This window comes from Oryctolagus cuniculus, chromosome 1 (genome assembly GCF_964237555.1).
Source record: "Oryctolagus cuniculus chromosome 1, mOryCun1.1, whole genome shotgun sequence".
Taxonomy (NCBI): Eukaryota; Metazoa; Chordata; class Mammalia; order Lagomorpha; family Leporidae; genus Oryctolagus; species Oryctolagus cuniculus.
The window spans coordinates 162926875-162943618 of NC_091432.1; the positions used below are offsets into that span (position 1 = coordinate 162926875).

Here is a 16744-nt window from a genome sequence, read left to right on the forward strand (position 1 = left end):
GTGCCGGCCGTAGTGGCCATTTGGGGGATGAACCAACGGAAGGAAGACCTTTCTCTCTGTCTCTCTCTCTCACTGTCTAACTCTGCCTGTCAAAAAAAAAGAAAGAAAGAAAGAAAGAAAGAAAGAACGAACTGATGACAGTTAATTGAACTGGCGAATAGTAGCTCTGTGAAACAATAGGAGGAGGTGTGCTGTAATGTGTTTTTAGCTCCTTTAAGAGGTTACATGCCTGCGCTGGGAATCTGGGACCTGCAGGAACAAAGGCAAGCCTATATGATTTTATTTTTCAGAAAAAAGTTCTCCAGGTAGATTCTGAATCCTCAATCTACATGGGGCTGGCCCAGAGCAAAATCAAACATGTCTTTGATAACGTGTGTGTTCAGAACCCTTCACAGGGGTAGGGAACCATTTTTTTCTGCCTATGGCTACTTAGATATTTATAGCATCCTTTGTGGACCATACCAAATTATCAAGTTAAAAATTGGCCTGCTGTGAATTCATTGAATTTTGAGTCCTGCCTGCAGTTGCCTTGGCAGGGCATGACCAAATGCGTTCACAGGCCTTATACAGCCAGCAGGCAGGATGCTCCCCACCCCTGATTTACAGAAGGGCCCTGGGTGAGCAAAGCCCTTATATTTGGCATTGTCTGAATGCGGCTCAGAGCTAGCCTTTACTGTGGAGACCTAAGAACACAGAAAGTATGGCTGATTTAAATTATCTTCAGTGTAAGGAACACTGAGAAGCCTGGGAAGGTTGCCTTGGCAGGGGCTCTGTCAGAGCATAGCACGGGGCGCGGAGCTGCTGGGTGGATAATCTCCCTTTTCTTCTCTCTTCCATGGCCATGCTCTGGGATCTTGCCACTGATAGGACGTTCTGAGTTGGCCTGAAGAGAGTAAGTCTCTTCCACGGCCATGAGACATTTTCTGCGAGGGCCAGAGAAATGGCATTTTCTCCATAACTGTAGCGTAAACAGTTTGCCTGGGTGGCCCAGGGGAATCTGGCATAAGCAGACGGGATGGAGGAAGTGAGAAGGTTCAGAGACAGCCAGAGTAAGGCACCACGGAAGAGGCAGAAGCCTGGGGTGGTGTCACAGGATGCCATCAGCGTCGGCGTGCTGCTGAGCTCGTGCCAGTCTGTGCAGGCCCTGTGCGGTGGCTCCTCGGGGAGCACACAGAGAGCCTCAGCTGCCAGCAGCTCCCATCCTCGTCCTGCTGCGGCCCCGCACCCTCCGCTCTGCTCTGCCAGCTGCTCTCTTAAACTTGATGGGGCGGCCCAATGTTTGTGTGTGCTGTCTCCTCCCTCTCCTCTTGCTCTGCACACCCAGAATCTTCTGCTTCTTGATGTCTTCTGTGCAACCTCTTCTGATTGCTTACCTCTGTCTAGCATGGGAGGGTAAGCTCTCCGAGGCCAGGGCTGGGCCTATGTCTCTGCTCTGCACTTTGGGACTGGTTGCACATAGTGAATGTGCGGTTACTCCTGGCCTTTGCCATGGCCCCAGGGTATTCCCTTTCAAATGGAGACCCAAAGCAAGATGCACTCACTTTAAAGTCTGACATTTGCTTTTTCCTCCTGCTTGTGTGTTCTTGTTGGTCTCCGTGACTCCCTGATTGATTGCTTTGATGTGGTTGTGCTCAGTCTCTGTCTGTTTCTCTTTCTTCTGGCAACTACACTCATCAGGTCCCATCTAACCAAGCATACCACAGGGACACTCACATCCCTTTGAGCCAAGCCTGCTTCTGTCCTTAGAAGCCACCTTCAGGTCTGGCTTGTCATGAAGAGTCTTGTCCCAAGCAGGACAGCTATCCTGCCCATTCCTCCATGACCAAAATCCATTAGATGACAATGGCTACAACCCAAGCCTCTCCCACATTCCATGCCTTGTGACAAGTGACATTCATGAGCCACACTCAGCAGACCTTGAATGCATCTTTCTCTTTCCTCCACGCATTCTCTGTTTTCCATAGCCTTGACTCATCTTTCCTTTTGTGTTTTTGTATCTCCCTCTTTTTATTTTATTTTATTTTTTTGACAGGCAGAGTGGACAGTGCGAGAGAGAGAGACAGAGAGAAAGGTCTTCCTTTGCCATTGGTTCACCCTCCAATGGCCGCCGCGGCTGGCGCGCTGCAGCCGGCGCACCACACTGATCCAGTTGCAGGAGCAAGGTACTTATCCTGGTCTCCCATGGGGTGCAGGGCCCAAGTACTCGGGCCATCCTCCACTGCACTCCCTGACCACAGCAGAGAGCTGGCCTGGAAGAGGGGCAACTGGGACAGAATCGGTGCCCCGACCGGGACTAGAACCCGGTGTGCTGGCGCCGCAAAGCGGAGGATTAGCCTAGTGAGCTGCGGCGCCGGCCGACAATCTCCCTCTTTCTAATGAGCCCTGTAGGATCAGGGACTAGGTCCTTTGTGATACTTCTGAGGTGCCCTGCAGTTGCCCTGCATACAGTAGGTGCTCAGGAGAGGCTTATTGCATTGAACATGAATCGTTTTTCCCCCAGGGGCAAGTGATAGGTTGCGGGCAGCAGTAGTGAGTGGTGCTGCTGCCTCACTCGGGTCTCCCTCTCTGGGTGAGCTCTGGATGATCTTGGGAACCAGGACACTTACTTGGTCCAGAGGACTGCCTTTTCTCCTTGGGAATGGTTGGGTACTTAGAGTGCCCAGAATAATTTGTCTTCTGTGTGTGTCTCTCTAGCTTCCATCCTTCATAGGGGAAAAACCCTGGATTGCTCCAGTGTTCCTAAATGTAGGACATTCCAGGAGCTGGTTCTTCTGGACCCAGGGTTGGTTGCCCCAGAGCATGCCAGGAGCAGGGCCACTGAATCAGCCTTCTCACTGCAGTGAGGAGCAGCCCCAGGTCCCATGAAAAGATACCCGTCAAATGACATTGTCTTTTTAAAAGACATTAATTGTCTTCGGGGCCAGCACTGTGACGTAGTGGGCTAAGCTTTGCCCGCAGCGTCAGCATTTCAAATAGGTGCCAGCTGATATGCCAGCTGCTCCTCTTCCAACCCAGCTCTCTGCTGTGGGCTGGGAAAGCAGTAGAGAGTGGCCTAAGAGTTTGGGCCCCTGCACCCAGGTGGGAGATCAGGAAGAAGCTCCGGCTCCTGGCTTTGGATCAGGCCAGCTCCAGCTGTTATAGCCATTTGGAGAGTGAACCAGTGGATGGAAGAACTTTGTCTCTGTCTCTCCCCCTCTCTGTAATTCTGCCTGTCAAATAAATAAATGAATCTTTTTTTAAAAAGGACGTTAACTTTCTGATAAAAATTAAGGAGAGGGGGAGAATAACTTGTGCCTTTTCGATATGCTCCTGGTAGTCAGCACAGCATGTTAGTTGCTGACAGGTCACCCTGAGATCTTGGACTTAGAGGTGAACAGTTTGCCCTCTGGTGACTCTTAAATCTCAGAAGTTATGCAGGACAGGCCCTGTGCCAGGCACGGGTTTACAGAGACAAAACTCAAGGTCTGACGGAGTCATGTGTGTGACATCTCTCTGCATCATAAATAGCCTCCTGGTTCATGTAGTAAATGCTGGTTTCCTTTCTCCTCTTTCTTCATGTGGGAAACTGGGGTTTGTTTTTGTCATGGAAGGGAGCCTGACTCCAGGTTTGAACATAAAGGGCTCAAAATGCAACAACTCTGAAAATCATGACCCGGGGGAGTGGGGAGGCTTGAGCCAGCTTAAAATGAATTAGTGGTTAACTACTGTGAATATGCTGTGGGCCAGGAGACTAGCATATAACACTCTGAGATCAATAAGGGTGTTTGTCATGTATGAGTATTGATCTCATGAAGCAGTGAATCATATTTCATGCTGCATATGTTAGTGCAAAAAAAAAGTAGCAGAGGGATCAGGGAGCCCTCTAATAAAAGAACTGGATGTGCGTTCAGACGGTGGATTCCATATCCCTGGATGTGAGCACTGGAATAAGGAGTGATGGTGTCTGCAGGTGGTCTCTGCAGATACACGAGAGGCTGAGAGAGTGAGCTCTGGTATGGTCTGTGGCACAATTGCTGTTGGTCATTTTTCCACGTAACAGACTTCTCCAGGCCCTGCCACCTTAGCTGTTGAATCCAGTCCTGCTCATCTTTCTTGCTGAACTCACAAAGTAGAAGGATGTGCTGGTAACAACATTGAAAACTTCCTGTTTCCATTTGTGTCTTGGCAGAGGGCCTAAGGCTGATGATTCTATAAGGGACCCCAGGTTAAGAAAGCTACTATGTTCTCTTGGGAACAGTGCTGTTGTGTTCTCTGTTATTAATATCATTGCTAAGCAATCTTAGCCAGTGTTTATCTTACAAACAAAACTGGAGTGAGACCAGCTTAAGCATTTTCAGAATTTAATTAAGCAATTTAAGCAAATTAAGCAATTTCAAATTCAATGTTTCCTTTCCGGCTACATCTGTGGTCTCTGTTCTCAGTCGTATGGGCCATGCAGTTTAAAAGTCCCTGTCACAGTGCACCATGGGACTTGGAGACCAGCAAGAGATCACATTCAGACCAAGAGACCTCATAAACTGGCCGGCGCCATGGCTCAATAGGCTAATCCTCCGCCTTGCGGCGCCGGCACACCAGGTTCTATTTCCGGTCGGAGCACCGGATTCTGTCCTGGTTGCCCCTCTTCCAGGCCAGCTCTCTGCTGTGGCCCAGGAGTGCAGTGGAGGATGGCCCAAGTGCTTGGGCCCTGCACCTGAATGGGAGACCAGGAGAAGCACCTGGCTCCTGGCTTCAGATCAGCGCGATGCGCTGGCCGCAGTGCGCCAGCTGTGGCGGCCATTGGAGGGTGAACCAACGGCAAAAAGGAAGACCTTTCTCTCTGTTTCTCTCTGTTTCTCTCTCTCTCAGTGTCCACTCTGCCTGTCAAAAAATTAATTAATTAATTAAAAAATTTAAAAAAATAAAAAAGAGACCTCATAAACTATTGGTATATTCAGCTTGCCTTTACAGTCCCTGCACTTGACTTGTTCATGATTCAGAATAGGGATGGTCAGGAGTAGCTTATTGATAGTTTGTATGTGGAAGACAGTTTTTTTAAAAAGATTGATTTATTTATTTTAGAGTTAGAGGGGGGTATTCCATCCATGGCTCACTTCCTAGATGGCCACAATCACCAGGCAGAGCCAGGCAGAAGCCAGGAGCCAGGAGACTCATCCAGGTCTCCCATGTGGGTAGCAGGGGCTCAAACACGTGGGCCATCTTCCACTGCACTCCAGGCATGTTACCAGGAAGCTGGTTTGGAAGTGGAGTAGCTGGGACAGAAACCGGTGCCTGTATGGGATGCAGCATCACAGGCAGAGGCTTTATCCACTATGCCACAATACCAGCCCCAAAACAACGTTTTGAAAATGTATACAATCATTTCTTGGTGTCTGAGGGGGGTTGGTTACAGGACCCTCTGTGGATACCAAAATTCACAGGGCTCAAGTCCATTTTATAAAAAGGCTCTAGTGTTTGGGTAAAAACTTACACACATTCTCCTACATACTTTATTTATTTATTTATTTGACAGGCAGAGTTAGACAGTGAGAGAGAGAGAGAGACAGAAAGAAAGGTCTTCCTTTCCGTGGCTGCTGCGGCCAGCGCCCTGTGCCAATCCGAAGCCAGGAGCCAGGTGCTTCCTCCTGGTCTCCCACGCGGTCTCCTGCATACTTTAAAACCTCTTTAGATTATTTCTGATACCTACTACAATGCAAATGCTATGCAAATAGTAATTATATTGTATCGTTTAGGGAACAATGAGAAGAAATAAGTTGTTATACATACAGTATGAAGTTTTTAATGAATTTATCTTTCAACAAGTTATTATTTGAGAGGCAGAGAAACTCAGAAAGAGAAAGAGATCTCCTATCTGCTGATTCACTTCCCAAATGCCTGCAACGGCTGGAGGCTGGGCCAGGTTGATGCTGCCTCCAGGAACCCAGTCCAGGTTTCCACTTGAGTGGCAGGGATCTGACTGCTTGAGTCATCATCTGCTCCCTCCCATGTACACATTCACAGGAAGCTGGAATCAGCAGTTGGAAATGGTGTTGAACCCATGTAATCCGGTGTGGGACAGGGATGTCTTAACCAGCATCCTCACCAATGGGTCAGATGCCCATATCTAGACAGTGTTTTTTTTCCTCATTATTTTTGAGCTGGATTCATTGTACCCACAAACGTGGAAACCACATGAATGGAAATACATAAAGCATACATACATATTTCAGATTTTGTGTAGTTTGTTTCTGAATTTGTTGACTTACAATTTCATGTTTCTTGCCTGTTCCTAGGGTGTCTGGCATGACTTCCTTGGGGAACTCTGCCCCATCCCTGCTACTGCAGAGGCTGGGAGAGGGCAGACTCTGCTCATACCCTTTTTAGTCATCCTCAGCCTGGGCAAGGAGCTGGGTGTTCTCTCTCAGGCCAGATCACTGAGCACTGAACAGTGATCAAGAGGGAAGCTGGGTAGTTCCTGGGTCTTGGACCAGAGGTGTTTACAGTGTGTCTTAGTTGTTTGAGGGAATTTATAGAACACCTGCCATGCCAGCGGTTTTCATGAGATTCTTTCTTCCACAGCTTCCAGGCTCCTGATGATCTTTTCTTGCCTGGAGTATTTACAGAGCCTCATCTGCTCTCATGCCTCCTTGGAATCCAGACTCATCACTTGGGCTTGGAGTAGATGAATCTTGCTAAGCATTTCCATGTCACTGCCTGGCTCTGCAAATCTTCCTTGATTCCATGGAGGGGAAACCAAAACTTTAGGGTCTGATGTTAATATTCAGGGCCTGCCTTAACAGACCCCAAGACATTCTCACTCTGTTGTCCCTTGTGTGAATACTGCACCCCTGCCAGGCCCATCTGGTCCCTGTCCCTGGAACAACATGTCTTGTTCTCTCCTTCCTTCGTGATTTTATCTTAATCTCCTCCTGAGTATTTCCCCGCCCTCTTTCTCAGTAACCTCCATCCTAGCTAACCACTCAGTGGGGGCCTTTGATGACACTTTCATTGTGATGCTAAGATGATTGCTCTGTGTATTTTTCAGTCTATGCCTCATTGTCCAAGTAGATTGTAAATTTTTAAGAAGTGAAGCATTTAAAGTGATCCTTTGTGCCTAACTAACTAATGACCACTAATGAGCTGAGTAAAATATACACGATAAAGTGGAAAATAAGTGAATTTTTAATTTCCTCCTTCGAATTGTCTAGAAAGCTTGTGAGGAACAGTAATGTTTGACTCTGTAGTGTTGCAGGCAGTCAAGTGTCTGGCAAATAGTGAGTGCTTAATATGTATTGGTGAAATGAAATAAGCACTTGAATAGGTGAACTCAGTGTTTGGGTTTAGAATAAATGAAGAAAGCTGGCTGCATGCCTTGGAAATCAGAATGGTTTGTCCACAGCAGACAGCACACACAGCTTGTGGTCTGAGCTCTGCAGAAGTTTAGGTAGGAGCTCAACTTCTTTACACAGAACACGTTGTATACTCATTTCCTGTACTCAGGCCAGCTCTGTAATGCAGTCCAGGGGTATATCAGTATCACGTATCTTTAGGGTTGATGTGGGCAGCAGTTGATTTGGCTCTAATGGGTCTCAACCTCGGAATTTGCTGAGAGCTTATTTAGATCCAGAATCCTGGGTCCCACCCATAGAATGTCTCACTTAGAAGGTCCCGGAATTTGTGTTTCTGCAGACTCCCAGGTGATGCTGCTGCTGCTGATTTGAGGACCGCACTTGCTGAGACCTGGGTTAGACATCTGTAGTTCTATGGGTGTTGATTTCTACCTTGGGGAATCTCCATGTGCCAGTAGGGTGCAGAGCGAGGCTGGGAGTCACAAAGCTGGTTTCAGTGACAAAAAAAGTTTAGTTTGGAGTGGGGCCGATGCTGTGGCATAGTGGATAAGGCCGCCAGCTACAGTGCCGGCATCCCATATGGGTGCTGGTTTGAGTTCCAGCTGTTCCACTTCCAATCCAGCTCTCTGCTATGGTCTGGGAAAGCAGTAGAAGATGGCCCAAGTCCTTGGGAACCTGCACCCATGTTGGAGACCTGGAAGAAGCTCCTGTCTCTTGGCTCCTGGCTTCGGATCAGTGCAGCTCTGGCTATTGTGGCCAGTTGCAGAGTGAACCAGTGGATAGAAGACCTCTCTCTCTCTCTCTCTCTCTCTCTCTCTCTGCCTCTCCTTCTCTTTCTGTGTAACTCTTGGAAGTAAATAAATAAATCTTTTTTTTTCTTAACAGTTCAGTTTGGAGCTTTAAAGGATAGACTTGCTGGTTTATACAGTGCTTCTTAAAGACTTACTTTTAAAATTGCTTAACCATTTTTAAGAGTATAAAATCTGTGGGGATCTGCTCTTGCAAAGCTCAAATAGTTGTGCTATTTAAATACCGGTTTAAATGGAACTTTTTTCAAACATATATCTCATTTTGTTCTTAAGGCTCATTATAACTTGAAGTAGGAAATAAAATATGGGTAAATGGAAAAGTGATGGTGATGTTAACTAATTACAGGCCGCTGTAGCAAAACAAATCATTGCTTTGACCTGACATAGTGTTTTATTTGAGGTTTACTGTGCAGTTTATTGAAGTCATTCTCTTGTTACCTTGAGAGTTATTGCTGCCATAATTTTGTGGCTAGATAAACTGAGGCCTAATTAAAGGGTCTAACTAAGGTCATGCAGCAGAACCTCAGCAACCTGTGCTGTGCCCTGATATTAGAAGGCTGGATTCGTGGGTTGCTACTTAATTCTGTGTCTGCTGCCTTCTTTTTTTCCCCTTTTCCTTTTTCCTTTCCTTTCCTTCCCTTCCCTCCCCTCTCTCCCCCTTCCCTTTCCTAGGTTAGTTTATGTATATATTTGAAAGTTATGCATATATTTGAAAGACAGTTACACAGAGAGAGAGGGATAGACAGATTTTCCATCTGCTGGTTCACACCCCAAATGGCCAAAACATCTAGGACTGAACCAGGCTGAAGCTAGGAGCTTGGAATTCCATCCAGGTCTTTTACATGGGTGACAGAAACCCAAGCACTTGGCCATCTTCCACTGCTTTCCTAGGTCCATTGATAGGGAGCTGGATCAGAAGAGGAACAGCTAGGACTTGAACTAGGATGCTGGCGTTGCAGGCAGTGGCTTAACCTGCTGCACCACAACACCAGCCCCTGTATTTATTTTTTTAAGAATCTTGCTTTTTATGGGGCTGATCCTGTGGCGTAGCAGGTTAAAGCCCCAGCCTGCAGCATCCCATATGGGTGGCGGTTCGAGTCCCAGCTGCTCCTCTTCTGATCCAGCTCTGTGCTGTGGCCTGGGAAAGCAGTAGAAGATGGCCCGAGTCCTTGGGCCCCTGCACCCACATGAAAGACCTGGAAGAAGCTCCTGTCTCTTGGCTTCAGATCAACTCAGCTCTGGCCGTTGCAGTCATTTGGGGAGTGAACCAGCAGAATGGAAGACTACTCTTTCCCTCTGGCTCTACCTCTCTCTGTTACTCTATCTTTCAAATAAATAAAATAAATATTAAAAAAAAAAAAGAAGAATCTTGCTTTTGGAGGGTAGACTTTAAGGGGCCCTGTCCCCAATGCTGAAACCATGAGGCCCTAAAGACCAGGTTGTCTTCAGTCTTGCCCAGGACTGATTTCTTGATCTTGTAATAGTTGACACACCACAGCCTGCCTGTTCCGAGATCCTTTTGGGCCTCTGACATCGTGTCCTCTGTTCTCCAGGAGTTCGGCCTTGGCTCTCTTTCCTCTGATAACAGCACCTCCCAGCCCCTCTCTTCAGCTGCACCCAAGCTGCTGCTCTTTGCCTGCCTGCTTTATCTTTGTCCTGAAATCCCATCAGCCCTCTATTCTGTTGAGTTGCGTCCCTCACGTGTCCCTGAAACCCACTGCCTCTAATATTTGCAGCCCCCTGAGTGAGGCCTCCTGAGCTACCTGAGTGGTTCTCCAGCTGTTCTCGTTGCCTCTGGGCTCGCCCTCCCTCTGTCCTACATATTTCTGTGAGCTGAATCTCCCCAAGCACAGCTCCGTGACACTGTAAGCCCCTCGCTGAGAAGTCCTCAGTGGGGCAGCTAGATCCCAGAGTCCAACCAGCCTGGCGAGACTCCCCCCTGGCTCCAAGCCACCTGCCCCACAGCACTTGCCCTGCTTGGCGCCTAGTTGTTTCACCTGCCTGCCCTGCCCATTACTCCAGACTTCCCCTCACCTTCCATGCCTTTGTCCTTGCTGCCTTTTTCCCCATCCTTTCTTCTTGTTTTCCATCTATTTCCTGCTCTTTGAAGGTGTAGCTCAAATGCATTGTTTTACCCTATGAAGATCTCCTTAATTCTTTCTTAAGCTGCGAGCTACCTTTCCTTGCTCTGAATTTCAATATTTCACAAGTGTTTCTCATAAGCCCATGATAACTGGTGGTAATAATACCGGTAATCCCACCATTTCCCACCCACAGACTCTCTGTGGGCTGGATGACACTTCAGAGCCCCTTGGAGGCACTGGAGCGACGCTTAGAAGCTTGTTTGCTAGATGCTCATTGGATAGGTGATGTAGGAATTTGTTCCGTCATTTACTGGAATTCACAACGTTTAAAGATGACACCAGGGGTTACTGAGCTAGACTTTGAGCTAAGCCAGGGTTGCCTCTTTGGGTGAATAAAGTTTTATTGCAGTACAATCAGGTAGTAACAATGACTGAATGGTGTATAAAACCCAAAATAGTTACTAACTGACCTTTGGGAGAACTTTATCTACCCTGGTCCATAGCATTGTCCAGACTTCTGAAGGATACAGTATCAGCTCTAGAAGGAAGTTAAGGAAACAATGTTTGTTTAAACTCTTTTTTTTTTTTTTTTTTTTTTTGACAGGCAGAGTGGACAGTGAGAGAGAGAGACAGAGAGAAAGGTCTTCCTTTGCCGTTGGTTCACCCTCCAATGGCCGCTGCGGCCGGCACGCTGCGGCCGGCGCACCACGCTGATCCGATGGCAGGAGCCAGGAGCCAGGTGCTTTTCCTGGTCTCCCATGGGGTGCAGGGCCCAAGCACCTGGGCCATCCTCCACTGCACTCCCTGGCCACAGCAGAGAGCTGGCCTGGAAGAGGGGCAACCAGCACAGAATCCGGCGCCCCAACCGGGACTAGAACCCGGTGTGCCGGCGCCGCTAGGCGGAGGATTAGCCTAGTGAGCCGCGGCGCCGGCCCTGTTTAAACTCTTAACATCTTGCCTTGACTTCTCACATATCCCTGTGGCTGCCATAGTTTGGATGCTGGACTATTTTTACTTAATTGAAAGTTTATCCAGTCAATTTTATAAAATTTTAAATTTATTTGAAAGTTAGAGAGGGAGAGTTACCATCTACTGGTTGACCTCCCAGGTACCCACAATAGCCAGGGCTGGCCCAGGCCACGGCCAGGGGTCAGGAACTCAATCTGGGTCTCCCACAAGGGTGGCAGGAACATAAGTACTTGAGCCATCATCTGCTGTCTGCTTTTTAGCAGGTTGGAACTTGAGCCCAGGCACTGTGATATGGGTCCCAAGAGGTAGCTTGACTGCTGAGACAAACACCCACCCCTAAAATGTATACAATTAACTTTGTCATAAGAACATGTGGTCATGTTCACTACATTGGATCTCCAGTTTCTTGTATAGTGATGAGTATTTCTAGATAGAAATTACACTGCTGTGCTTTTTTTCTGGTTAAATTTGCCCCTTAAGTATTTTTGATGTTCTCGGTGAAAGTAGCCAACATATGGGGCCTGCGTTGTGGTGCAGCAAATTAAGCCAGCCACGTCCCGTAATCAGCACAAATTTGAGTCCTAGCTGTTCTGCTTCCGTTCCAACTCCCTGGTAATGTATCTGGGAAAGCAGCAGATGATGGCCCAGAGTGCTTGTGCCCCTGCCACATATGTGAGATACCCTGGTAGAGTTGCTGGCTCCTGGCTTTGGCTTGGTCCAACTCTGGCTCTTGTGGCCATTTGGGGAGTGAACCAGTGGATGGAAGATGTCTCTCTCTCTCTATCTCTCCACTTTTCAAATAAATAAATAGATAGAAATCAGCGTGAGTCTTTGAGCTGTGTCCCCAGAGTGCTGACAGCCATGGAAACCCACCTGTATTTTGCCTGCAGAAGCGACAGATCAGGTACCTTGATCTACAGACCTTGAGAAGAAAGGTGACACTGCCAGGATACAAAGGTAGAGATTTCTGAGCCCCCGCGTTAATAACATGTTGTCATTTTCTTTTTCTTCTTTCCTTTGTAGAGGGGCGTATGGTCATCCAGGATATTCCTGCTGTCACCAGCAGAGGGCACGTGGAGAACACACCTGACCTGGTTTCAGACTCCACCTACTACAGCAGCTTTTACCAGCCATCTCTGTTCCCGTACTACAACAATCTGTACAACTACCCGCAGTACTCCATGGCCCTGGCTGCCGATTCTTCTTCTGGGGAGGTGGGAAGTCCCCTCGGGGGATCCCCAGTGAAGAACACCCTTCGGAGCCTCCCAGCACCTTACGTGCCTGGTCAGACTGGAAACCAGTGGCAGGTAGGATACTACCCTAAGAGTGAGCTGGGTATGTCAGAACCACATGATGCACCTGCACATGCATACTCACGGGGATCACATATACACATACAGATTTACATGTGTACACACACGAGCATGCCCAATTCAGCACATGCCTAGGCATAGTGTGAAAAATATTTAGAAAATTGTTCGCTTTGCCACTCATGCTGTTTTAGCCCCAAGGGTTGGCTACAAGGAGTTGTGAAGAAATGTGCATGAATTTGCTTTCTCTTTCCAATTTTACTCATTTTTTCAATGTCATTGTGGATGAGTACCCAGCTGGCCAGTGTCAGGTCGACAGGTAGCTTACTGGATGAGGCCTCTCTGCCTCCCACCTTGTCCATCACGTGCTGAGCAGCTTAGAAAATGCTGGGTGCTGGGCCGGCGCCGCAGCTCACTAGGCTAATCCTCCGCCTTGCGGCGCCGGCACACCGGGTTCTAGTCCCGGTCGGGGTGCCGGTTCTGTCCCGGTGCCCCTCTTCAAGGCCAGCTCTCTGCTGTGGCCAGGGAGTGCAGTGGAGGATGGCCCAAGTGCTTGGGCCCTGCACCCCATGGGAGACCAGGATAAGTACCTGGCTCCTGCCATCGGATCAGCGCGGTGCGCTGGCTGCAGCACGCCGGCCGCAGCGGCCACTGGAAGGTGAACCAACGGCAAAGGAAGACCTTTCTCTCTGTCTCTCTCTCTCACTGTCCACTCTGCCTGTCAAAAATAAAAATAAATAAATAAAAAAAAATGCTGGGTGCAGCCTTCTGGATAGCAGTGATCTTTGTGATGAATTTTCATTCTGGGAGGGAAAAAATGTCAGAATCTATATGATTGCATGGAAGAAAGGGCTCACAGTCAGTGTTGGCACAGTTGGAAGCATTTTTTTGCTTGGAGTGAGTATTGATCTTTGGATACTCTGGATATTTTTAATAGTGTGCAATTAAAAGCTTTTACTAGTTGGAGTAAAACAAAGCATTTTGCTCTACCAAGGAAGGAGCCTTTTTCTAGAGCTGTTCTGCCTTGTGGTTGTAACCATTTCCATCATGTAGTGTATTAGCAGCAAATTCTAGGCATAAAAAGCCTTGAGAGGCTGGATTACCATGTGTCCGTATGTTGAGGGCAATGAACATGTAAGATAGGCTCAACAGGTCCAAACCCCCTCTCCCCAGGAGATGTCAGTATTATGGGAGAACTGTTCACATTATGGGTAATTTACCTTGCTCTCGCTTTCTCAGCTGGGATTTGATTCCAACACTGTGCAACACTGAAGTATGTATTAGGGAATTTCTGTATTGGGGAATCCTTCTTTGATGTCCCCCCCTTTCCCCAGCTTTATTGAATTGTGATTGAGAAATAAGAATTGTACATATTTAAATGTTAATTGTGAGGATTTGACATGTATGCATTGTGCAGTGATTACCACAGTCGAGCTACTTACCCTCTCCATGATTTCACAGGGTTAGCATTTGGTTTGTGAGAAAGCTTCAGATGTGTTATCTAGCAAATTCCCAGTGCATAATCCAGTGTTATTATTTGCAGTCACCATACTGTACTTAGATTCCCAGAACTTACATATCTTAAAAATGTGTCTGTCTACTTTACCCAACATCTTTCATGTCCTATCATTGTACTCTCCGCTTTATGGGTTCAGTGTATTTTAGAAGTCTTTGACCGGCCGGCGCAGCGGCTCACTAGGCTAATCTCTGCCTTGTGGCGCCGGCACACCGGGTTCTAGTCCCGGTCGGGGCGCCGGATTCTGTCCCGGTTGCCCCTCTTCCAGGCCAGCTCTCTGCTGTGGCCAGGGAGTGCAGTGGAGGATGGCCCAAGTGCTTGGGCCCTGCACCCCATAGGAGACCAGGATAAGTACCTGGCTCCTGCCATCGGATCAGCGCGGTGCGCTGGCCGAAGTGCACTGGCCGTGGCGGCCATTGGAGGGTGAACCAACGGCAAAGGAAGACCTTTCTCTCTGTCTCTCTCTCTCACTGTCCATCCACTCTGCCTGTCCAAAAAAAAAAAAAAAAAAAAAAAAAAAAAAAAAAAAGAAGTCTTTGACCTTCTTAAGCCCTTTTCTCTTTTTTTTTTTTTTTTTTTAGGCACTTTTCAAAAACTATGAACTGAAATTTTCCTCTGAGCAGTTCTGTTGCATTTTGCTCCTGCCTTTTTTTCTAGGCGTGGGGAAGTTGTTAATATTTCAAGTCACCCCAGTGTTGGGATCTTTTTGCTACTAGGGATCTGACTTCTTGGGACACATTAAAAGTCACTGAGATTTCAGCTTTTATCCTCCAAACTACGTATTTTCCTATGTTTCCCCATGCGTTTTCTCATTGGAATCCTACTTACCAAGCCCCATGTTTACATGGACAGCCTGAGGAAATTGGCGTGTAGGGTGGCATCATTGCCTGGTATTGGACAGCTGCTTCAGGTGCAGTGCCCTGGGAGCCATTTCTGCCGAGAGAGAAGCTTGACTCTGTCTTCATGCTAGCTAGGATGGCAGGAAAAATCGTGGGCAGGTTCTCTTATCCCTGTGAGGGGCATGCAGTGTTGATGCTCAGCACCTTCCCTAGAAGTTACTGGGCTAGAGAGAGGCACCCCTGTCCAGAGCTCAGGAGAGATGCTGAGGCATCATCTAATATATGGGTTTGTTTTCCCAGGGGGCTGAGCTTCAGCCTGCTTACTTCCTCGCTGGTCATTGTCTGTGATATATTGTTGTATAACACATTATTTTGCAGCTCTAGGTCCTTTCTCCTGCTGTGGCTGATGGCTATTCTTTGCAGTTAATAATAACATCAGGAATGAGAGGTGTCATTTACTGAGCAGCTAATCTTCCCACTGTCCTTTTCCAGGGTGAGGACTTTGAGACCGGAATTACCTTGGATAGGTCACACACCCCCAGAGTGAGGCAGCTGAGGTTTGCATCTGTTATCCGCCTGGCTCCCAGGCATGCGTATCAGCACAATCTGGTTAGCTCTGAGTCTGCAACAAACTCAGGGCTCCCGAAACTGCCTGCCTCTCAGGAGCCCTCAGAGCTGAGGCCTCTGGGGAAGGTGCAGCAGTCTGTGCCGGTGGACCTTAACTTGAAGCGTCAGTTAAGTACTAGCACTGAGGCCCTCTTGATTCTTTAAGGCTTAGAAAATCTACCTAAGTCCTTTGTTTTCCATTAGCGATCTTCTTGGAACTGTCATATGATTTTCTTCTGTTGTGGAGATCAAAAGTAGGCAGAAATTTCTAAAACAGTGCCAGTGCATGGTTCCTGCAGGTGGCTGAGGATCGAACCCCTGTGGGTTCCTGAAATAAACAGCTTCTGCCATTGGTATTTAAAAAAAAAAAAAAAGATTTTATTATTTGAGAAGTAGAGTTATAGACAATGAGAGGAGGAGACAAGAGAGAAAGGTCTTCCATCTGCTAGTTCACTCCATAAACGGCCACAATGACCAGAGCTGGGCTGTTCTGGAGCCAGGAGCTTTTTATGGGTCTCCCATGTGGGCGCAGGGACCCAAGCACTTGCTTTCCCAAGCCATAGCAGAGAAGAACAGCAGCCAGGACTAGAACGGGCGCCCATATGGGATGCTGGTGCTTCAGGCAGAGGATTAACCTACTGTGCCATGGTGTCGGCCCCAGCCATGTATTTTAACATATGCTGAGTTCCCTGCTGTTTTGAAGTTACTTCTGGAATGGACATACTAGTTTTCTATGCATGTGATTATCAGTACAGCAGACTTAGGCACACCTGCAGTGTGTGTGTACAAAAAAGGATGCTAAGAGGAGGGGCTCCACCGAGTGACCTCTCCGGGTCTTCTGTGTCTGACATTTTTTTTGAGTCTGTGGGTTAATCCTATAAATAAATGTGAAGCCTGCCCTGACTTAGGATCTGTTTGTCACGTGTACAAAAAAAAAGTTCTATTGAAAATGAATTCTTACATTAAAAATAGGGTACATACAATCCATCAATTTGGAAAATGACTAGGGAAAGGCAGTGCAGCAGTGATCAGAGCCTGAAGAGTTTTAGTCCACCCTACTCTGCTGCAGAGAAAGTGAGCTCCAGAGCTGAAGGGATTTCCTGGCACACATCTGAAGGACTCCAGGTCTGTTGATTCAGGGTATCCGCACAGTTAAGGAACATGGGTTCTGGCTCTGGAAATCTGTGGAAGTTCTAACTGTGATTTGACATGGTAACATTGAGCAAAATACTTAATCCTCCAAATCTCAGGTTTTTTTTTTTTATCTGTATAGTGGGTGTCTTCAT

At 47.5% G+C, this 16744-nt stretch overlaps 1 protein-coding gene across 2 annotated transcripts in view; it reads left to right on the top strand.

Moving 5' to 3' along the window:
- The window catches only part of DMRT1 (doublesex and mab-3 related transcription factor 1), a 116518-nt gene that overhangs the window by 32159 nt on the left and 67615 nt on the right, over positions 1–16744 (top strand). For both annotated transcript variants that reach the window (XM_017341623.3, XM_002708188.4), the window contains exon 3: positions 12211–12494. In XM_017341623.3, the coding sequence (XP_017197112.1) occupies positions 12211–12494 (284 nt within the window). The remainder of the gene's footprint in view (positions 1–12210; positions 12495–16744) is intronic.